We start from the raw sequence: 25,255 nt of genomic DNA, 5'->3' as shown, positions 1-25,255 counted from the left end.
CGTGCATTCACTTGTTGGGTCGTTTTCCCTATATACACTTTTGGACAGGGACAAACAATGGCGTACACAACATTTTTAGTCCTGCAGTTCGAGAAGGCAGCGTGTGGCCAGCTCAGGTTGGCATGTTGAAAGGTATTACCCTCAATGGTGGAATCACATGCCACACAATTCCCACATCTGTGGTGGCCTCCGATGGGTTTTAAACCCCATTGTGATAACAAGTCACTTTTGGGTTTGTTTAGCCTTATGTCCGCACGGACAATTTGTTGTCCAATGCTTTGATTTTTCTTATACGCAAAAATCGGTCGTGGAAAGGGTACTTCTAGTTCTTCAAGAAGATGCCAATGTTTGAGCACCATTTGTCTTATGTTATGTGTTTCTGCGCAGAATGTAGTTACGCACACTACACTATCCTGAAATTAGCAGAAATCACATTAAAAAGGAATTACTTTCGTTTTAATGACGATTTTTTTATGCAAATCAAGGGCACCGCGATGGAGTGCCCTTATGCGCCTGAGATAGCCGTATTGTTTATGGCCGAGTACGAGAAAAAATACGTGGAAGAAAACAATCCCTTTCAACATCACATAATTCAGTGGTACAGATATATCGACGACGTGTGGCTCCTGTGGCAGGGGAGCCACACCGAATTGATTGACTTCCACAATTGGCTCAATGCTAGACATAAGGACATTAAGTTCTCTGTAGACTCAAGCAATTTGAAAATGACATTTTTGGATGTCGATATATCAAATACGGACGGCAGACTGAGTTCCTCCTTACATAAGAAAGCAACAGATAAAAACGCCATCCTCCACTATAGGAGTTCACATCCAAGGAATTTAAGGGCAAATGTCCCATATGGACAACTTCTTCGCATTAGAAGAAATTGCTCAGAAATTAAACACTTTGATCAACATGGACAGATCTTCTGTGAGGAAATGTGCCAAAGGGGTTACCCCAGTAAGCTACTAAAACATTGATACAAAAGAGCATGTTATACCCCTAGAGAGTGTCTCTTTGAAACCAAAGCAAAACGAGACCTAGAGAATCTGGTGTGCGTAACTACCTTCTGCGCAGAAACACATAACATAAGACAAATGGTGCTCAAACATTGGCATCTTCTTGAAGAACTAGAAGTACCCTTTCCACGACCGATTTTTGCGTATAAGAAAAATCAAAGCATTGGACAACAAATTGTCCGTGCGGACATAAGGCTAAACAAACCCAAAAGTGACTTGTTATCACAATGGGGTTTAAAACCCATCGGAGGCCACCACAGATGTGGGAATTGTGTGGCATGTGATTCCACCATTGAGGGTAATACCTTTCAACATGCCAACCTGAGCTGGCCACACGCTGCCTTCTCGAACTGCAGGACTAAAAATGTTGTGTACGCCATTGTTTGTCCCTGTCCAAAAGTGTATATAGGGAAAACGACCCAACAAGTGAATGCACGCATGACACAACACCGATCACGTCTCAAAAATAAAGTGCAGACTGCACCCCTTGTACAACACTTCATTGAGAAAAATCATGCGGATAATGATTTCCAGTGGACTGTCTTGTATAGCTTGAACCAAATGAAACCCGGCATAAATATAGAACAAGTGTTGCTTAGAAAGGAGGCATATTTGATTTTAAAATTCAACAGCGCCCAAACAGGCTTGAACTTGTTGTCTGAGATTTCGAGGCTGTGAAGCACTTGGAATCTCAACAAACGACCCGTAAACTACAGGTACCATAATGCTTGGCGGCGGCTTAATATTGTGGAAGAGCCAATCCGTGGCCACGGTATTGGTGGATGGTTCACAATGAGAAGAAACCCATAGCGAGAGGAAGGTGAGTGAAGATGGGGGAGACCGCTTTGTTGCAAACCCACATTTTAGCTTCCAACTAAAACCGTAATACCTCCTTGCAGGTGTACAGCGCGATTAGAAACGCTGCCTCCAATACCGCTGAGGACGCTGAATAACGGTCCCACGAGGCGGAATTAAAACAATGGAGACGTGCGAGATCTGAGAAGATCGGAACACGCACCCTGCTAGAAAACAACACAGGTACGTTTGACTTTACTTCGAACATTCATGAGTAGAAAGTCAAAACAAAGAATGGGCTTTTACAAGCGCTATTCTTCATACCTTACAGGTTTTTGGAATCCCCGTGTGACCGCGGAGGACACTTCCAACAACTTCAAAATAAAAATACCCCCTCACACTGGCTTCACCAATTTAGGTATGGATTTATTTGCTTTTCTGTCTGTTCATCAGACTGTCACCTGGTCGGTCAGTGATGTAAATAGTAAATATCCCTCATTTTGCACATTAGGTCCACAGTCACAGTAAAAGGACCCAGGAAGTCATTAGCTTCGTTACATGTATTGGACCCGCGGGACCGCGTTGCCAACAGTTTAAGGTAACAGGCTTGGTGACATCAGTTTTTCACAAAGGGGAGATTAAGTTATTCTTAATCCGATCTAGCTACTGAATGATCTTCTTTTGCATTCTCCATTCAGATTACCCCCAATGAAAGAGCCCTGATGAGAATCTGTGATTTATCTTCAGATTCGAAACGCGTCTCAAAGAAAGTGAACAGGAATTTATTGCTAATCGCATTACTAATTGCTTTGATCTTTTCCTTAAAATTGATAATTGATCTTTCTTATAACAATTTGGTTGCCTTTTCTTGTCTCATTTTGTGGTAATCACAAGTGCGAAATACTTCACAAAGAGTTAATATTTGTGAAAACGTAGCTTTTGAAAAAGAAGATTGTTTAAAAACTGTCTATATTTGTATATATGTTCATTGTATAATAGTTGTATATATGTATAAATGTTATGTATAAATGTGGTTCACAAGTACCTTTCTCTTCCATGAAAATATAAAAAGAAACTTGGTAAAAAATTGAAACAGGTTTAAATAAAATACCTGCACAAGCAGAAGATATTTCCTTTGTTTGTGTTTTTCCAAATTTTTTTACATAATCATCCACGTGGGGGTAGGCAAATTCTTCATTGCTCATATTTTAAACAAGGACCAGCACATCTCCTCCAGTCTTACTGAGCCCCAGCTAAGTCACAGTGAGGTGACAAAGACTGTCATCTTTGCAGACATCTCAGATCTTTGTTTCCTATAACACAATAACCGCACCTCCGTGGTCATCACGCACGACATGGAAACACTTCGCACATAGGTTCAGAGCAAAGGCAACATTCTTCTAACAACACATCCTTCACGGTGTAGCATGATACTCACGCAGGCAAGTGAATCAGCATTCCACATAGGGTTATTAAGAAATATATATGTATATGAATTGCTTAATAACCCAATATATATATATATATATATATATATATATATATATATATATATATATATATATATATATATATATATATATATATATATATATATTTATATATATATATATATATATATATAAGGCATGGGGGTGGAACTCGCAGAGTTTCATTCTGCAGAATTCTGCGGAGTTACAAAAAACAGCTAGATTTTGCAGAATTCCGCGAATGGGCAAATATAGGAATGGCGCGCTCCTCACACTGTGATTTAGGAGCAGGAGCTCGTTCCACACTGAAAAATCTGCACAAGGGGCACCACGCGGCATGCCAGAGGGCACAGCTTCTTGAGTTGATTTTGCTGCAGCTCGGGTAGATTTTCTTCTCAATCAGCAGCTTTCTGACTGCGATCGCCTGTGTTGGAGGAATTTCGCTGGGTGCCTCTCCTAGCGACTGAAAATCGTGTTGTGTTCTAAATCTCGCTGGCACTCACCAAATTACAGTTTTCGAGCCGCACACAAGAAAAAACTCCTCCACGCAACAGTTGGGGAAATTTAGCCGGAAATCCACATTACATGTGTAACGCTGAGTGTGAGTGGCCGAAACGTCTCCAGTTCCGCCGGCGGAGCAGAATATAACACCCACCCCTAATATATATTGCAATAAAATAGAATTCAATGCATCCTGCATAGGGTGAGCAAGAAAAACTAGACCAAAGGCCTAAGATTGGTCTCACTTGAACTAAGTCACTATATAATTGCAAAGATGTCTAAGTATTCTTCATAGCCAAGTTCATTTCTATCACACATATTTGTGAATGTTTTCACTGTTCTCACTGCATTGTCCTGTAGGTCCTGGACCGCATTGAGCTTTGCCAAAGATTCCTTCATAGTACATGACAACTTCTTTGAATTACGTAACTGTTTCCATAGACAAACTCTCATTTACTCCCATATTGGCCACCGTGTACTTGTAACCCAATGTCTCGCAGACATGTAGTGGTGATAATGAAATGATGCCCTCAGATGAACAGACTACTCAAGGATGGACTAACAAAAGACCTCTGGGCATCAAGGTAAGTCCTGACCAATGTAAGGCAGAGAACAGGATTGTCAACCACCCTCACTGTTTTTCCGCGCCTGTACCAGAGAGCAAGCTACCTAAGCACTGTCATGGCAAGCGTGTCTAGTGGAGAAATTGATATTTCTGGTTTCAAAAATGGCATTTGTGATTGTATTATTCCACTAGAATCTCTGAACTTGTTCCCCATGAGTTAGAACCGGAGTGAGAGGACATGAAAAGCTCTGGAAAGTTACCTATGGACAAATCAAGCTTTGCATTTTGTCGTAAACGAAGGAAGCGTTCTATTGGGTGTGGTTGTTTCTTTACATATTTGTTGATTGGAGGCCGTTATACACTGATTGAGCTACTCTGATTGCAGTTTGTATTGGGTTTAGCATCTTCTATCGTTTCATGTTTGCTGTCTCTTCGCTCTTCTAGATTGGCCAAGTCCACGCTGACGCTCATCCCTCTCCTGGGTACGCATGAAGTAATCTTCGCCTTCATTACGGATGAGCACGCGAAGGGCAAGCTTCGATATGTCAAGCTGTTCTTCGAGCTGTCCTTCACGTCCTTTCAGGTAAGGGTAGGAGGACATGCCTCAGTCCTTCCTCAATTACTTGTACTCCTATGGTACTTTGGAACCACAACAAACTACTTACCCTAGAAAGTGCAGCTCAGGAACTCCTGGCCCTTCTCGATGGCCATAAAGGGTAGGCAGATAAAAATTGTGTTCATTGACTTGGTGCAGGAGGGAAATGAAACTGGGGACACCAGTGGTGGTGCGCTTATTACTGAGAACATACAAGTAAAACATTTAATTTCACCCGACACTGCTTCCCACCAGTTCCCCAACTGTGAGGACCAATCAGGATGTGTTGTCTTCTTGGGGCAGGTAAACTATTCTCATTGCAACACCAAAAGATGATGGACAGAATGCTGAGCATTGTCATGCATTGACCCCCAGTTACAGATCTGAATCTAAATCCATCGGTTTTTTGCTCGCCACTCCATTCCAGTGTGGACCCAGCCTAATGTAAATCAGTTAATCAATCAATCATATCATTTATAAAGCGCACTACTTACCCATGAGGGTCTCAAGGTGCTGGGGGGCAGAGGGTTCTGCAACTGCTCGAAGAGCCAGGTCTTGAGGAGTCTTCTGAAGGTCAGCAGGTCTTGGGTCTGCCATAGGTGGGTGGGGAGGGTGTTCCAGGTCTTGGCTGCGAGGTGGGAGAACGATCTGCCGCCTGAGGTCGCTCTTCGGATGCGGGGGACTGTGGCGAGGGCGAGGTTGGTGGAGCGGAGCTGGCGGGTGAGGGTGTAGAAGCTGAGTTGTCTGTTGAGGTACATTGGCCCGGTGTTGTGGAGTGCCTTTTTGTGCGTGGGTGAGGAGCTTGAAGGTTATCCTCTTGTTGACGAGGAGCCAGTGCAGGTATCTCAGGTGGGGTGTGATGTGGCTGTGTTTATGTTTATGTTTATGTTTGGGCGGTTTGTTTAGCGCACAAATACCCTGGGGTGTCTCGGCACTTACAGATTTAGAATCAGACAAGGAGACGCTGCCGAGGGAGGTTATTGGTTAAACAGCCATGTTTTTAGTTGTATCCTGAAGGAGGTGAGGGTGGGACTGGTTTTAATGAGGAGCGGGAGGGAGTTCCAGAGTCTGGCCGTGGAGACTAGGAAGCACCTGTCTCCCCAGGAGGCTTTCTTGGTTCGTTGGACAGGTAGAAGGTATGCTGAGGAAGAGCATAGCGATCTGATGGGTGTGTATAGGCTGAAGGCCTTTTTTAAGAACTGAGGTCCTGAGTTGCTGATAGCATTGTAAGCAATGCATAATGCTTTGAATTTGGCCAGGCTTCTGATGGGCAGCCAGTGAAGTTGGCGAATGAACGGTGTGATGGATCTAAACTTGGGGATGCCAAGTAGAATTCTTGCTGAGGCTTTCTGCACCAACTGGAGCTTGTTAAGGACCTTTTCTTGGGCATTAAGCAGGAGGGCATTGCAATAGTCAGTTTTCGAAAAGATTAAGGTGGTGATCAGAGTTTTGCCGGCGGAGGCTGGGAGATATGGGAGTAGTTTCTTATTTTTTCTTAGGGTAAAAATAGAGGAGGAGACGACAGCATTTGCGTGGTGATTGAAAAGGAGCTTATCATCGAACAGGACCACAAGATTTCTGACCTTGGGGACGGGTTGTGGTGGGGGCCCATCTCGTTGGGCCACCAGGTAGGGGACCACCCTGGAGAGAAGTTGCCGAAAGTCATTACCTCCGTCTTATCGGAATTTAGTTTTAAACAGTTCCTTGTTCCTGCGAAGACGGATGTCGAGGATTAGGCGTACCGAGACGTTCTGGATATGTTGAAGCGGTCTCAGGAGTTTGGGTGAGGCTCCTGCGTAGAGGGCGTTTCAGTAGTCCAACCTGCTGTTGGCGATGGACTGGGTGACCGTTCTTCTCGTTTCGGTGGGGATCCACTTGTAGTCCTGCGGAGCATGCGGAGGGTGTTGAAACAGGAGGTAGAGACGGCATTGACCTGCTTAGTCATGGTGAGGGTGAAGTTGAGGATGACCCCTATGTTGCGTGCGTGGTCGGTGGGTGTTGGGGCTGTTCCCAGTGCAGTCGGCCAATAGGAGTCGTCCCAGGCTGACGGGGTGGATCCGAGGATGAGGACCTCCGTCTTGTCCAAGTTCAGCTTCAGTGGGCTGTTCCTCCTCCATTCGGCTACGGCCTTCATTCCTCCGTGTAGGTTGGTTTTGGCGGCGAGGGGGTCCTTGGTGAGGGAGAGGATCAGCTGGGTGTCATGGCGTAGGAGATGATGTTTAGGTTGTATAGTCATGCGACGTGGTTGAGTGGTGCCATGTAGATGTTGAACAGCTTAGGGCTGAGCCCTTTGGTACTCCACAGATGATCTTGGTGGCTTCGGAGCGGAAGGGGGGAAGGCGGACCTTCTGTGTTGTGCCGGAGAGGAAGGAGGAAGTCCACTCCAGGGCCTTATCTTGGATCCCGGCGTCGTGGAGGTGTGTTCATAGTGTGCGGTGGCAGACTGTGTCGAAGGCGGCTGACAGGTCCAGGAGGATGAGGGCCACTGTTTCTCTGTTGTCTAGTAGGGTCTTGATGTCATCAGTAGCGGCGATGAAGGCAGTTTCGGTGCTGTGGTTGCTGCGGAACCCGGATTGGGAAGGGTCCAGGATGCTGTTCTCCTCGAGGTAGTGGGTCAGTTGTTTGTTGACGGTCTTCTCGATGACTTTCGCCGGGAACGGGAGCAGGGAGATGGGCCGGAAGTTCTTGAGGTCCTTGGGGTCCACCTTGGGTTTCTTGAGTAAGGTGTTAATCTTGGCGTGCTTTCAGCTCTCCGGGAAGGTTGCTGTCTTGAAGGAGATGTTAATGACTTTCCGGAGATGGGGTGCGATGGCTGTGCTGGCTTTGTTGAAGATGTAGTGTGGGCATGGGTCTGATGGAGATCTGGAGTGGATGGTGTTCATGATCTTGATGGTGTCGTCATTGTTGATGTTGGTCCAGCATAGTATGTGGTTGGTGGGGGTGGTGGTCGTGGGGACAGAGGTTTCGTGGTTGTCAGGGCGGTCGTGGCATTGAAGCTGTCGTCGATGTCTGCGATCTTGCGGTGGAAGAAGGTGGCCAGCGAGTCGCACAGGTCTTGTGAGGGTGGGATGTCGTTGGTGTTGAAGCTAGGGTTGGAGAGTTCCTTCACAATGTTGAAGAGTTCTTTGCTGTTGTGTGAGTTGTTGTCTAGGCGGTCTTTGAAGTAGGCCCTTTTAGTGGTTCTGATGAGGTGGTGGTGTCTGCGGGTGGCGTTCTTGTGGGCTGTCCGTCGTTCGTTCGCAGAGCCAGTTCTTCTCCATTTTTTGCCAGGTTTGCTTGGAGGCCTGAAGGTCTTCTGTGAACCAGCAGGCTTTCTTGCTGGTGTGACTGGTGGAGGGTTTCTTGAGCAGGGCTAGGGTGTTGGTGCAGTCGTTGATCCACTGTCTGAGGTTTGCGGGCAGCGGTGTCGGGGTCGGTGGGGTCGGCGGGTGGGCCCTGGGTGAGGGTGGTGGTTAGCTGGTCTACGGTGACTTTGCTCCAGCAGCGGCGAGGCATCTGTTTGGTGAGGAGGTGCGTGATGGGCTTATTCATGGTGAAGTGATGCCAAGGCGATCGGTTCAGTGGAGTTTGGTGGTGTGGTTGTAGGAGACATGGGGGCTTGGGGGGAAAATGGGGTTGAGCGTGTGGCCGGCGGCGTGGGTGGGTGTTGTGATGAGTTTCTCTGAGTCCGAGGTTGGCTAGGTTGTCGATCAGGGTGGTGGAGTTGGTGTCGTTGTTTTTCTCGAGGTGGTAGTTCAGGTCACCGAGGAGGATGTAGTCCATGGAGGCAAGGACGTGCGTGCTGACGAAGTCGGCGATGGAGTCGCTGAACTTTGGACAGGGTCCGGGGGGGTCTGTAGACGAGGGTTCCCCTGAGGGGGATTTTCGGGTTGGTGTGGATCTGGAAGTGCCTGTGTTCGGTGGTGCTGAGGGTGTCATCGTTGTTGGTCGAGACTCTGAGAGTGTTCCTGTGGACGATGACGATTCCTCCTCCTAATCCGTTGGTGTGGTCCCTTCGGGTGATCTTGTAGCGTTCGGGGACGGCTATGGCAATATCGGGTGCCGAGGCAGGGTTCAGCCAGGTCTCCGTCAGGAAGGCGACGTATGGGGAGGTTGAGTCGAGTAGGTCCCAGAGTTTGACGGCATGTTTGTGGGCGGAGCGGGTGTTGAGGAGGATGCATCTGAGGTAGTTGGGTTCTTTCCTGGTCGGCGGCATGGCGGGGTGGATGCTGGTGAAGCTGCAGTTCTGGCACGTGAAAGGTCCGTGGGTGCGCTTCGGGCAGCCAGGAAGCAGGTGTGTGATCGTCCGGTGTTGAGTGCGTTTGAGGGTGCTAGAGTTGTAGCGGAGTTGGATGTTGTGTCATTTGCAGGGGGCAGGGGTTCTGGCACTGGGCACGGTCCAGGCATGGATGGGCGCAGACGGGCTTGCCTTAAGCACGCCTTCGGCGGCCGCCACATAGGGGTAGGTGGGAGGGAGGAGCAGCTGGGAGGCGGGAGCGGGTGGCCAATGCGTGTTCAGGGGGCGGGCCGTGGGGATGCAGCGGCGGGAACTGGGAACAGAAGGCAAGAGGGAGGAAACGGAAAACGGGGCTAAAGGTTAAATTACAGAGTAAAGAGGCAAATTAAAACACAAATACAGTTTTATCAAAAGCAGAAACACAATTAGTAGGGTAAAAAATTGTCAGGGGCAGGCAAGCAGAGGGCAGAGGAGGAGCGGCAAACCTACGGAGCGGCAGCAGCAGGGCACCAGAGGCGCGGACGCACAGGTGGAGCTATGCGGCGTGGGGAGCGGCCTCACCTGCAAGCAGTCTTGACCCTGCTCCCCATAGGAACAATCGAGCCTGAACTGCCAGGCCAGGTCCTCCCTGGACCAGTAAACATGCATCCTGGGTTCGGTTTCAGGGTATCACCCCTCATAAGCCAGGCTAGCTTGAAAACATTTGTGCATTGCAATAAACCGTCCCTTCTGAAATAGAGTTACAGGAACATCACTTGCACTCGTGTGTAGGTCCTTTTGAAATGCAGACAGATTTGGGTTGAGTCTGAGATGTTTGGGTTGGTGGTTCCACATTCTTGGTGCTGGACAGGCGAACACTTGAATATCTTGGTGTTTTTGCTCCTTGAGATGTCGAGTAGCAGGGAAGATGTGCCTTGGGGAGCTCTTTGACCTGCTGAGGTTTTTTCAGGTAGCTGGGTGTTCAAGATGGAGCACGTTAGGGGTGATTAAGGTTTTTTTAAGTAATTTCTGGCTTCAAGGAGACAGCGAAGCTCTCGCAGAATTGGGGGAAGTGGGCCCGATTTTAGCACCTATGATGAGGCGAGCTGCCCTCTTAATGTCCTTATTATGACAGTTCATGGATAGTTTTACTTTATTCAGTGAAAACTGTTTTGTGTGCCCATGAGGTCACTGCACATGCAATTTTCTGAAAAAATAAGATGTTTAAGTGGAGATGTCTGCTCCGGGCAGGTGTCCATCCGGAACTGCTGAAATGCATATGCATCACCTAAAAATATAACATATTACTTTTTTTGCATTAATTTTTAAGTAATTAAACCATCAATATTCCTCCACAGCTGGTATGGATGTTTATGCAGAGTTTACAACATGAAGGGGTCACCTGCGTAAGGAGTTTCACGGACGTTTCATCTGATGGAAACCGGCTTGAGGCCAGAACACACCTTCTGTCAGGCCATTTGACATGTTTGAGGGACTGGTGTGAGCCCCATTAGATATGTTTATGAATGTATGAATGTTGGATTTGCATGGCACCTACGGATGCCGCCTCCCAACTACTTCGCAGTGCTTATAAATAGATGTAAGCCCTGAGGATAGGTGTTACTATGCAAGGCGATGAAGCCTCATTAGTCTTAAACTGATTACATTTGAACCACAGATGAGTCCTGTCCAGGCATTGTGCATATTTCCATCTTAAGTACCGGGTCATGAATACGCGGGCTGCAGGTAAAGAACCCGCCCCGTTGAGACCATCTCATAGCCCGGCACCTGTCAAATGCTCAATCGAGGTGTCTACTTCAATATACTTCGATTCAGCACAACCAATTATTCTGCACTAAAACAGGGAAGAAAACATTCAATGCTCAAAAAATAGGATTTCCTTTCGGTAAGTTTGATGCGGTCTCCCAGCAGCCAGTAATGGCTTGTATTAGTTTTGAACAAATAGTGGGAGAGGAGGGGTGCACAACGAGGAGGTAAATTAGTTAGTCGATGGGAGCTTCTGAATTCTGGGTGCACTCGTAGGGTAGTGTTATCCGTCTGAAACACTTTAAATTATCACTATGGTTGTGTATGCGGAGCCCCGCAGATACATCCCCTGGTGAGGCACACCAATATGGATCACACAAGAGTGCTTCGCTTTCGGTTGTATATATCTTCGTTTATTTCATTTCAGTTGTTATACGTATATGGTCCAATTAAGGATGATTGACTCAGATATTAAACAGCATATCAGACAGTCGTAATCCGTAACATTTAAACATTGACCTCCAATGCATTTCGGGCGTAGGTGCCCTTGGTCACGGAGAGCTGAGGAGGAAGCAGAAAGGGGCGGTAGTGAGAGACTATATCGCAGTGGAAGAGGTCGGGGAGTCTATTGGAGTGATATAGTGTGTGGGCTGATGAGATATCACTAGTGCGCGGGACTATGGTGAGGGATGGGGGATGTGATGGGAAAGTTACCGCCAGTGGAAACAACAAAATGTGAATGTCTAAAACTTGGTTTCTCATCATCTTACTTCAAAGTTACGCGTAGCGTCCTTAGACGTTTTCAGTCTGTCATCCGTTCGCTGTCCCGAATGAGTGTGAGACAGCCTGCTTAAAAATTACATGAACAGTGATGACGGACTAGCGCCCGAGAGTAACGGGGGCTCCATGCGAGCACGCTATTGCGCTATCACCGGGCACTCAGAATCCCACGCGGATTACGCATCTCTTTAAAACCATCTCAAATTCTAAGACCTTCCTGGAGAAATGGAATGGAATATTGAATAAATGCAGTCTTGACCTCATATTATTAATTGTTGAAGAGCTAGCTGGGATACTAAAGGAATTGGAGACGGAAATGAAAGAGATTGATAATGAAATCAAGAATCTACTCACATCGGAGGAACTTGCAACCATGCTGGATGAAACCAAAATCATACTCGATAAGTATCAAAAAGAAATACACGAACGCAAAGTCAGGAAGTTCCGGCGTGATACGCTTGATTACAAGCTTGATGAGGTCTACTCGTGGGCTGATGTCTACGCCCAGAGACGCCGCAATCGACCATTTAACCCCCAAACGGATACTTCTTCATCTGACACTGACTCAACTACTCGTCCAGCAAGAAGACCCCCAAGCACTAGAAATGTGCCTGACAAACAGCAGGCCAGCACCAGCACCAATGCCAGTGCTCCCAGCACTAGTGAAGAACAAACAATAGCTAGCTCTTCTCCTTTTTTAGAGATCGGCCCAGACCCTCCAGAAGACCCAGGCGGAGCAAGATCAAAAGAACGAGACAAAAGTCCACCGGCCACAAGGAGTACAGTTGCCAAAAAAGACCAGAAACCAAAGAAAGCAGTCTCGTAATCAACATTTCAAAAACTCAAATAAACAATCACCAAATGAACCTTTTAGAAAAAGGAACATCATTTATTCCCACGACATCTACTAACCTCTTGGAACTTGAGGTTAGCACCTTCAAGTTCACCCGTAAATTGAGACTAAGACATTTTTTCGACAATGTGTTACCTCCACCCATTACAGAGAAAACAGATGAACTTAAGGGTCTACGACCTTCAAGTACCTACCAGGCACCCACCAGCCACAAATGTATCGATTTGTTTGAAACACTGGTTCGCAAAGATTCAGCAAACATCAACTTCAAGGCACCCAGAAAAACCTATAATTTGACCAATTAAACCGCGACACGTTGAAATCTTTAGCCAACAATCCGAGCATAAAACTCACCAAAGCAGACAAAGGCGGGGCCCTTGTTATACTTGACAGTGAAATGTATACGAAAAAATTGTTGGAACACATCCAAGATACCGACACCTATATGGCCCTGGATTACAATCCAACCAATGAGTATCACAACCAACTCAAAGAAATTGTAAATAAAGCACACCAATCAGGAATCATAGAAGAACGCACTAAAAGGTACTTGCTAGTGGAATATCCCAAAAGCCCAACGATCCACATGTGCCCAAAAATTCATAAAAACCTTATGGACCCCCCATTCAGACCGATAGTGTCCACCAAACGATCGATCCATGAAACCACCGGTAAATTCCTAGACAAATATCTACAACCTCTGGTCACTCAATCATTGAGTTACATCAAAGATACCACAGAGTTTCTCACCAAATTATCGTGCATCCAAACTTCCTGTAATGAACCTCTAGTGTTCTGCACAGCTGATGTGAGCTCACTATACACATCAATACCCCACGCGGGGGGCATTGAGGCAATAGAACAGGCCCTACTCAAAAGCACTATTCATCCTGACATGCAAACGTTCCTAATGGAATTAATGATATTTACCCTATATCACAGCTACTTTACAGTCGACAACCAGTGGTTTTTGCAACTCTCAGGAATGGCGATGGGAAACTGTGCCGCCCCGTCCTACGCCAATACCTACATGGAGAATTTTGAAACGAAATACCTATATACCAACCCAAGGTTCATAAAACACACGAAACTATTCCTACGGTACATTGATGACCTATTTTTCCTATGGGCAGACACCAAAGAATCTCTCCACAACCTCCTGATGGAGACTAACACTAAAGATCCGCGGATCAAACTTACGTGGCAAATCAGTGAAACAGACATCGCCTTCTTAGATGTCCATATCAAGAACACGGCTGACGGAATCGTCACGGATCTCCACAGAAAGAGTACAGACCGAAATAATGCCCTCCACTTCACCAGCTTTCACCAAGGCTCACTGAAAAAACACCTCCCGTACTCTCAAATGCTGCGCATCAAGCGCATTGTATCCGATGAGACAATGGTTCAAAAACGAATGATGGAAATGTCAGGCAGATTCCGAGCACGTGGCTACCCAGAGACTATCCTGCAAGATGCACAATCCCGCGTCGCTAATATATCCAGACAGGACTGCCTAACTAAGACTCACAAGAACACAGAACAACGCATGGTCCTTGTGTCCAAATTTTCCACTGCAAGTGCAGCGTACAAAAAGATTATCTGGAAGCACTGGCCAATATTACAAAATGAACCCGACTTTCAAGGCATCTTCAATGAGCCGCCAATATTCGCTCATACCAGGAGCCGAAACATTAAAGAAATATTGGCTAAACCCACTGAGTCAACCAAACGTCACCGTGGCACTCAACCTTGCCTGAACTGTGGCCACTGCAACAGTGTAATCAGGGGCAATGAAATACAACACCCCATGAAAGGACACAATATTAAACTCCATGTAGACGCCACCTGCGATTCCACCAATTTGATCTACGCCATCAAATGCCCATGTGGCAAACTATATATAGGGAAAACTGAACGAAAAATCAAAACCCGACTTAATGAACACAAGTCTAACATTAGACTTAAAACCGAGAAATCCAACATCGCTTGCCACTTTATAGAAGCACGCCATACCATTGCTCAATTAAAATTCTTGGTCCTAGAGATTGTGTCCAAGAAAGAAGGCATAGACAACACTAAACTGTTACTCAAGAGAGAACTTGAGTGGATTTACCTTCTGCAAACTCTGAAGCCCCACGGACTCAATGATCGTACAGAATTTAGCTGCTACTTGTAACATTACCTGTATTGTACTATGTTGCTGCTTCACCTTCCTCTCTATTCCTGTTCCATTCACATATGTTTATTTGTTTATCCTTTTGTATATATAGTATTCACTTTGCACTATTCGATTTCCCTTTAGTTTTCACCGTTCCAAGATGGCCCCCGTTACTCTCGGGCGCTAGTTTGTCATCACGGTTCATGTAATTTTTAAGCAGGCTGTCTCACACTCATTCGGGACAGCGAACGGATGACAGACTGAAAACGTCTAAGGACGCTACGCGTAACTTTGAAGTAAGATGATGAGAAACCAAGTTTTAGACATTCACATTTTGTTGTTTCCACTGGCGGTAACTTTCCCATCACATCCCCCATCCCTCACCATAGTCCCGCGCACTAGTGATATCTCATCAGCCCACACACTATATCACTCCAATAGACTCCCCGACCTCTTCCACTGCGATATAGTCTCTCACTACCGCCCCTTTCTGCTTCCTCCTCAGCTCTCCGTGACCAAGGGCACCTACACCCGAAATGCATTGGAGGTCAATGTTTAAATGTTACGGATTACGACTGTCTGATATGCTGTTTAATATCTGAGTCAATCATCCTTAATTGGACCATATACGTATAACAACTGAAATGAAATAAACGAAGATATATACAACCGAAAGCGAAGCACTCTTGTGTGATCCATATTGGTGTGCCTCACCAGGGGATGTATCTGCGGGGCTCCGCATACACAACCATAGTTGTATTAGTTTTGTCCACAGTGTCTTCTTTGTAGAACCCATGGGTCAGCTGTACCTGTTGCGGAGTTCAGTGACACTGCCTCAGTTTACAATATCAACAACATAGGGACATATTTGCAAGCCCCTATTCCCGCAGAAAGGTCATTTTAAAGATATTTCTGTGACGATATGGGCTTTGCCTTATTTACAAAGCAGTGTTAACCCCTTAACTGCTGCCGTCGGCCAACGGTCGTCACGAGCACTACCTCCCCAGTGCTGCGCACGACCGTAGGCCGACGGGCCAGCATTCGTTATCCGAACGTTCAGCACTGGGCGCTGAATGTTCAACGCTTCTGCTTTGTAAATAAGGCACCCTTTCACCCTATACTTAGTGGAAAAAGGGTTGCAAATGGGTGTTGCAGTGGGTGTTCTGCTGCAACACCCATTGATTTTCATTGACGCTGTCCGTTATTTACAAGGGTAGCGTAAATATGAGGCAGCGCCAAGATTAATAACAAAAAAAGCCTGGTCTTAAGATGGCACAACAAGGAGAAATGCTTTATTTCTTCTTGTTTTTGTTGTTTCTATGTGTGCTGCATTATGCAGCACACATAGAAACAGCAAAACGCCATGCATGACTGTTTATATGCAGGAAAGTGTCACAAACAATCATGCACATCATTTTAAAACTCACGAGCACAAAGCAGCACACATGGAAGTTACAAATCACCATTTAAGATTGTTTACGTGCAGGAAGGTGTCCCTTCCAACACATAAACAATCTTAAATCATTCCCTCACCACAGAAACCCTTGCCTAATGGTGCAAGGGTGCCTGCATTGACGCTAAGCAGTAGTAATTAGCGCCAGCGCAAGGGGAAGCGCAGGTCTGCACCATATTGTTGTAAAAACGGTGCAGCCCTGTGCTTCAGAAGTGGCGGAGCACTGCGTTAAGCCAAGAAGGCTAATACCGCACTCTGTCACTTCTTCGTAAATATGCCCAATAGAATCATTGAAGTGACGGAATTCAAACCGTCGGTGGACAACTGATCTCCTACAAACACCTCACTACAGCCTGCACTAGCACAAACCATCAGTGAAAAGCTGACCTCCTGAAATACATTGGCGAGTCCCTGACCTCTATCACATGCCTCACCACACACCGCCCTTGCGTGAACCGTCAGTGAACAGCTGATCTCCTAAATACGCCTCACTACACCCCACCCTAGCACAAACTGTCGGTGAGAAGCTGTCCTACACACACCTCACCAAATGAAAAAAAAAAAAATTAATTGCGCGCGCTGCCTGGCCGAATGCGAGGCAGCGCGCGCAACAAAATCCGTTTTATTTATTTTTTCGTTACTTACCTGAAATCGTCTGTATGCCGCACTTTACAACCCTCCACCCTCCCCCGCCCCACGTCACCGCCCGGTGGCACGCCCTATACGGGCCGTGGCTGCACACCAGCACAAACCATCAGTGAGCAGCTGACCTCCTACACATGCCTCACCACACCCTGCCCTACCACAAACCATCCGTGAGCAGGGGACCTCGTAGCCATGTCTCACCACTCCCCGCCCTACCACAAACCATCAGTGAGCAGCTAACCTCCTACACATGCCTCACCACACCCTGCCCTACCACAAACCTTCCGTGAGCAGGGGACCTCGTAGCCATGTCTCACCACTCCCCGCCCTACCACAAACCATCAGTGAACAGCTAACCTCCTACACATGCCTCACCACACCCTGCCCTACCACAAACCATCCGTGAGCAGGGGACCTCGTAGCCATGTCTCACCACTCCCCGCCCTACCTCAAACCATCAGTGAGCAGCTAACCTCCTACACATGCCTCACCACACCCTGCCCTACCACAAACCTTCCGTGAGCAGGGGACCTCGTAGCCATGTCTCACCACTCCCCGCCCTACCACAAACCATCAGTGAACAGCTGCCCTCCTACACACGCCTCACCAAACCCCGCCCTACCACAAACCATCAGTGAGCAGGGCACCCCGTAGCCATGTCTCACCACTCCCCTCCCTACCACAAACCAGCAGTGAGCAGGGGACCTCCTACCCATGCCTCACCACACCCTGCCCTACCACAAACCATCAGTGAACAGCTGCCCTCCTACACACGCCTCACCACACCCTGCCCTACCACAAACCATCAGTGAGCAGGGGACCTCGTAGCCATGTCTCACCACTCCCCGCCCTACCACAAACCATCAGTGAGCAGGGGACCCCGTAGCCATGCCTCACCAAACCCCGCCCTACCACAAACCATCAGTGAGCAGGGGACCTCGTAGCCATGTCTCACCACTCCCCTCCCTACCACAAACCAGCAGTGAGCAGGGCACCCCGTAGCCATGTCTCACCACTCCCCTCCCTACCACAAACCAGCAGTGAGCAGGGGACCTCCTACACATGCCTCACCACACCCTGCCCTACCACAAACCATCAGTGAGCAGGGGACCTCGTAGCCATGTCTCACCAAACCCCACCCTACCACAAACCATCAGTGAGCAGCTGACCTCTTACACACACGCCGCACCAAACCCCGCCCTACCACAAACCATCCGTGAGCAGGGGACCTCGTAGCCATGTCTCACCACTCCCCGCCCTACCACAAACCATCAGTGAGCAGCTGACCTCCTACACATGCCTCACCACACCCACAACTAGCACAAACCATCAGTGAGCAGCTGACCTCTTACACACGCCTCACCAAACCCCGCCCTACCACAAACCATCCGTGAGCAGGGGACCTCGTAGCCATGTCTCACCACTCCCCGCCCTACCACAAACCATCAGTGAGCAGCTGACCTCCTACACATGCCTCACCACACCCACAACTAGCACAAACCATCAGTGAGCGGCTGACCTCTTACACACGCCTCACCAAACCCCGCCCTACCACAAACCATCCGTGAGCAGGGGACCTCGTAGCCATGTCTCACCACTCCCCGCCCTACCACAAACCATCAGTGAGCAGGGGACCCCGTAGCCATGCCTCACCAAACCCCGCCCTACCACAAACCATCAGTGAGCAGGGCACCCCGTAGCCATGTCTCACCACTCCCCTCCCTACCACAAACCAGCAGTGAGCAGGGGACCTCCTACACATGCCTCACCACACCCTGCCCTACCACAAACCATCAGTGAGCAGGGGACCTCGTAGCCATGTCTCACCAAACCCCACCCTACCACAAACCATCAGTGAGCAGGGGACCTCTTACACACGCCTCACCAAACCCCGCCCTACCACAAACCATCAGTGAACAGGGGACCTCTTACACACGCCTCACCAAACCCCGCCCTACCACAAACCATCAGTGAGCAGGGGACCTCGTAGCCATGTCTCACCACTCCCCGCCCTACCACAAACTATCAGTGAGCAGGGGACCTCGAAGCCATGTCTCACCACTCCCCTCCCTACCACAAACCATCAGTGAGCAGCTGACCTCCTACACATGCCTCACCACACCCTGCCCTACCCAAAACCATCAGTGAACAGCTGACCTCCTACACATGCCTCACCACACCCCTCCCTACCACAAACCATCAGTGAGCAGCGGACCTCGTAGCCATGCCTCACCAAACCCCGCCCTACCACAAACCATCAGTGAGCAGGGGACCTCCTGCACATGCCTCACCACACCCAGAACTAGCACAAACCATCAGTGAGCAGCTGACCTCCTACACATGCCTCACCACACCCTGCCCTACCACAAACCAGCAGTGAGCAGGGGACCTCCTACCCATGCCTCACAACACACTGCCCTACCACAAAGCATCAGTGAGCAGCTGACCTCTTACACACGCCTCACCAAACCCCGCCCTACCACAAACCATCAGTGAGCAGGGCACCCCGTAGCCATGTCTCACCACTCCCCTCCCTACCACAAACCATCAGTGAGCAGCTGACCTCTTACACACACGCCGCACCAAACCCCGCCCTACCACAAACCATCCGTGAGCAGGGGACCTCGTAGCCATGTCTCACCACTCCCCGCCCTACCATAAACCATCAGTGAGCAGCTGACCTCCTACATATGCCTCACCACACCCACAACTAGCACAAACCATCAGTGAGCAGCTGACCTCTTACACACGCCTCACCAAACCCCGCCCTACCACAAACCATCCGTGAGCAGGGGACCTCGTAGCCATGTCTCACCACTCCCCGCCCTACCACAAACCATCAGTGAGCAGCTGACCTCCTACACATGCCTCACCACACCCACAACTAGCACAAACCATCAGTGAGCGGCTGACCTCTTACACACGCCTCACCAAACCCCGCCCTACCACAAACCATCCATGAGCAGGGGACCTCGTAGCCATGTCTCACCACTCCCCACCCTACCACAAACCATCAGTGAGCAGCTGACCTCCTACACATGCCTCACCACACCCACAACTAGCACAAACCATCAGTGAGCGGCTGACCTCTTACACACGCCTCACCAAACCCCCCCCTACCACAAACCATCCGTGAGCAGGGGACCTCGTAGCCATGTCTCAGCACTCCCCTCCCTACCACAAACCAGCAGTGAGCAGGGGACCTCGTAGCCATGTCTCACCACTCCCCTCCCTACCACAAACCAGCAGTGAGCAGGGGACCTCGTAGCCATGTCTCACCACTCCCCGCCCTACCACAAACCATCAGTGAGCAGCTGACCTCCTACACATGCCTCACCACACCCACAACTAGCACAAACCATCAGTGAGCGGCTGACCTCTTACACACGCCTCACCAAACCCCGCCCTACCACAAACCATCCGTGAGCAGGGGACCTCGTAGCCATGTCTCACCACTCCCCACCCTAACACAAACCATCAGTGAGCAGCTGACCTCCTACACATGCCTCACCACACCCACAACTAGCACAAACCATCAGTGAGCGGCTGACCTCTTACACACGCCTCACCAAACCCCGCCCTACCACAAACCATCCGTGAGCAGGGGACCTCGTAGCCATGTCTCACCACTCCCCACCCTACCACAAACCATCAGTGAGCAGCTGACCTCCTACACATGCCTCACCACACCCACAACTAGCACAAACCATCAGTGAGCGGCTGACCTCTTACACACGCCTCACCAAACCCCGCCCTACCACAAACCATCCGTGAGCAGGGGACCTCGTAGCCATGTCTCACCACTCCCCTCCCTACCACAAACCAGCAGTGAGCAGGGGACCTCGTAGCCATGTCTCACCACTCCCCTCCCTACCACAAACCAGCAGTGAGCAGGGCACCCCGTAGCCATGTCTCACCACTCCCCTCCCTACCACAAACCAGCAGTGAGCAGGGGACCTCCTACACATGCCTCACCACACCCTGCCCTACCACAAACCATCAGTGAGCAGGGGACCTCGTAGCCATGTCTCACCAAACCCCACCCTACCACAAACCATCAGTGAGCAGCTGACCTCTTACACACACGCTGCACCAAACCCCGCCCTACCACAAACCATCCGTGAGCAGGGGACCTCGTAGCCATGTCTCACCACTCCCCGCCCTACCACAAACCATCAGTGAGCAGCTGACCTCCTACACATGCCTCACCACACCCACAACTAGCACAAACCATCAGTGAGCAGCTGACCTCTTACACACGCCTCACCAAACCCCGCCCTACCACAAACCATCCGTGAGCAGGGGACCTCGTAGCCATGTCTCACCACTCCCCGCCCTACCACAAACCATCAGTGAGCAGCTGACCTCCTACACATGCCTCACCACACCCACAACTAGCACAAACCATCAGTGAGCGGCTGACCTCTTACACACGCCTCACCAAACCCCGCCCTACCACAAACCATCCGTGAGCAGGGGACCTCGTAGCCATGTCTCACCACTCCCCACCCTACCACAAACCATCAGTGAGCAGCTGACCTCCTACACATGCCTCACCACACCCACAACTAGCACAAACCATCAGTGAGCGGCTGACCTCTTACACACGCCTCACCAAACCCCCCCCTACCACAAACCATCCGTGAGCAGGGGACCTCGTAGCCATGTCTCAGCACTCCCCTCCCTACCACAAACCAGCAGTGAGCAGGGGACCTCGTAGCCATGTCTCACCACTCCCCTCCCTACCACAAACCAGCAGTGAGCAGGGGACCTCGTAGCCATGTCTCACCACTCCCCGCCCTACCACAAACCATCAGTGAGCAGCTGACCTCCTACACATGCCTCACCACACCCACAACTAGCACAAACCATCAGTGAGCGGCTGACCTCTTACACACGCCTCACCAAACCCCGCCCTACCACAAACCATCCGTGAGCAGGGGACCTCGTAGCCATGTCTCACCACTCCCCACCCTAACACAAACCATCAGTGAGCAGCTGACCTCCTACACATGCCTCACCACACCCACAACTAGCACAAACCATCAGTGAGCGGCTGACCTCTTACACACGCCTCACCAAACCCCGCCCTACCACAAACCATCCGTGAGCAGGGGACCTCGTAGCCATGTCTCACCACTCCCCACCCTACCACAAACCATCAGTGAGCAGCTGACCTCCTACACATGCCTCACCACACCCACAACTAGCACAAACCATCAGTGAGCGGCTGACCTCTTACACACGCCTCACCAAACCCCGCCCTACCACAAACCATCCGTGAGCAGGGGACCTCGTAGCCATGTCTCACCACTCCCCTCCCTACCACAAACCAGCAGTGAGCAGGGGACCTCGTAGCCATGTCTCACCACTCCCCTCCCTACCACAAACTAGCAGTGAGCAGGGCACCCCGTAGCCATGTCTCACCACTCCCCTCCCTACCACAAACCAGCAGTGAGCAGGGGACCTCCTACACATGCCTCACCACACCCTGCCCTACCACAAACCATCAGTGAGCAGGGGACCTCGTAGCCATGTCTCACCAAACCCCACCCTACCACAAACCATCAGTGAGCAGCTGACCTCTTACACACACGCCGCACCAAACCCCGCCCTACCACAAACCATCCGTGAGCAGGGGACCTCGTAGCCATGTCTCACCACTCCCCGCCCTACCACAAACCATCAGTGAGCAGCTGACCTCCTACACATGCCTCACCACACCCACAACTAGCACAAACCATCAGTGAGCAGCTGACCTCTTACACACGCCTCACCAAACCCCGCCCTACCACAAACCATCCGTGAGCAGGGGACCTCGTAGCCATGTCTCACCACTCCCCGCCCTACCACAAACCATCAGTGAGCAGCTGACCTCCTACACATGCCTCACCACACCCACAACTAGCACAAACCATCAGTGAGCGGCTGACCTCTTACACACGCCTCACCAAACCCCGCCCTACCACAAACCATCCGTGAGCAGGGGACCTCGTAGCCATGTCTCACCACTCCCCACCCTACCACAAACCATCAGTGAGCAGCTGACCTCCTACACATGCCTCACCACACCCACAACTAGCACAAACCATCAGTGAGCGGCTGACCTCTTACACACGCCTCACCAAACCCCGCCCTACCACAAACCATCCGTGAGCAGGGGACCTCGTAGCCATGTCTCAGCACTCCCCTCCCTACCACAAACCAGCAGTGAGCAGGGGACCTCGTAGCCATGTCTCACCACTCCCCTCCCTACCACAAACCAGCAGTGAGCAGGGGACCTCGTAGCCATGTCTCACCACTCCCCGCCCTACCACAAACCATCAGTGAGCAGCTGACCTCCTACACATGCCTCACCACACCCACAACTAGCACAAACCATCAGTGAGCGGCTGACCTCTTACACACGCCTCACCAAACCCCGCCCTACCACAAACCAGCAGTGAGCAGGGGACCTCGTAGCCATGTCTCACCACTCCCCACCCTACCACAAACCATCAGTGAGCAGCTGACCTCCTACACATGCCTCACCACACCCACAACTAGCACAAACCATCAGTGAGCGGCTGACCTCTTACACACGCCTCACCAAACCCCGCCCTACCACAAACCATCCGTGAGCAGGGGACCTCGTAGCCCTGTCTCACCACTCCCCACCCTACCACAAACCATCAGTGAGCAGCTGACCTCCTACACATGCCTCACCACACCCACAACTAGCACAAACCATCAGTGAGCGGCTGACCTCTTACACACGCCTCACCAAACCCCGCCCTACCACAAACCATCCGTGAGCAGGGGACCTCGTAGCCATGTCTCACCACTCCCCTCCCTACCACAAACCAGCAGTGAGCAGGGGACCTCGTAGCCATGTCTCACCACTCCCCTCCCTACCACAAACCAGCAGTGAGCAGGGGACCTCCTGCACACGCCTCACCAAACCCTGCCCCAGCCTGTTGATTTGGGTCTAGATGTCTCTGATGAAATGACAGCCTGAGAGTTGATCAGATTACAAATACCATAATGGAATGGAGGATTATGAATATTTCATGTCTGTGGTTCTGCACAAGTTTCTCTTGCTTGGCTTCAGAGTTGTGGTAGCCCCGTGTTGCTTCTCTCCGAGGTATATCTGTTCCACCTCGCGCACAGTTGATTTCGTTCTCCCCCCATATTTCCGCCACGTCCTCCTCACGCCTGATCGAGTTTCCTTTGTGAATTGGATGTCTCCACCCCCACAGTCATGCGCTTGCCTCAGCCCACAGATAGACCTGTCGAGCTCTGAAATGTTCCTTAGATGGGGGGTCATTACAAGTTTTGAATTGTTATTTTGACTGCAGTTTCTACACATACCTATTACAGCCCTTCGAAGTGACAGCAACAGACCCAGACCATCAATTCACAGACAGGCAGAAACAATCGAAGACCGCGGAAGCTGCAATCATGGCGTAGTAGGGTACAGTGAATTTAGACATCGTGACTGCTGCAAACGTACTAGCTACAAAAACAAGTGCATATACACTGCGATGTCCTCCAGACATTTACTTTGCGGTCCTCAAAGTTAGGCAAACTTGGGTCCTTCTAGAGCCATTTTTTTCTGGTGATGTGTTTAGCAGTTAAGACTGAAATTATGCTGTTCTCCCTCCTACTGAAAGTCTGAGAAAGTTTATAACAGAGGAATGTACATTTCAAAGTGAAAAAAGATAATATTTTTTGTTGACAACATTTTGCAGCGTGAGAAGAGTTTGCAAAGTTCTGGGGTTGCGCGACCACTAAAGACTAACAGTTTATGCTCATATAATTTTTATTAAATTATGGCCATTGGAAAGTCATCTCCGTAGCGACTCATCTCTTCCAGATTCTTAAAACTCGTGAAGACCTGTCTATTCGGCTAATCAACTGGACCCTGCCAGTGCCTGGATAACCCCACGGGTGACCAGAAGCGCTCTACAAATCTACTGATTGATTGATTGATTGATTGATTGATTGATTGATTACAGCATCTCTCTGATCTGATCTCTGCTGCCTGGATCCCATCCTCTGAGACGAGACGTGCAGTGTGTGCCTGCAGCGGCTGGATACCCTCATGGGTGACAAGAAGCGCTCTACAAATCTACTGATTGATTGATTGATTGATTGATTGATTGATTGATTGATTGATTACCGCATCTCTCTGATCTGATCTCTGCTGCCTGTATCCAATCCTCTGAGACGAGACGTGCAGTGTGTGCCTGCAGCGCCTGAATACCCTCAGGGGTGACAAGAAGCGCTCTACAAATCTACTGATTGATTGATTGATTGATTGATTGATTGATTGATTACCGCATCTCTCTGATCTGATCTCTGCTGCCTGGATCCAATCCTCTGAGACGAGACGTGCAGTGTGTGCCTGCAGCGCCTGAATACCCTCAGGGGTCACAAGAAGCGCTCTACAAATCTACTGATTGATTGAAAGTG

At 49.6% G+C, this 25,255-nt stretch overlaps 1 protein-coding gene across 1 annotated transcript in view; it reads left to right on the top strand.

Moving 5' to 3' along the window:
• Positions 1–25,255, top strand: part of GLP1R (glucagon like peptide 1 receptor) — a 667,920-nt gene that overhangs the window by 551,207 nt on the left and 91,458 nt on the right. Inside the window, exon 9 of the mRNA XM_086925577.1 lies at positions 4,797–4,935. Coding sequence (XP_086781703.1) covers positions 4,797–4,935 — 139 coding nt within the window. The remainder of the gene's footprint in view (positions 1–4,796; positions 4,936–25,255) is intronic.

The sequence above is a fragment of the Lissotriton vulgaris genome, chromosome 6, assembly GCF_964263255.1.
Source record: "Lissotriton vulgaris chromosome 6, aLisVul1.2, whole genome shotgun sequence".
NCBI lineage: Eukaryota > Metazoa > Chordata > Amphibia > Caudata > Salamandridae > Lissotriton > Lissotriton vulgaris.
The sequence above is the reverse complement of the archived record's forward strand: the minus strand, read 5'-3'. Positions and strand labels throughout refer to the sequence as shown.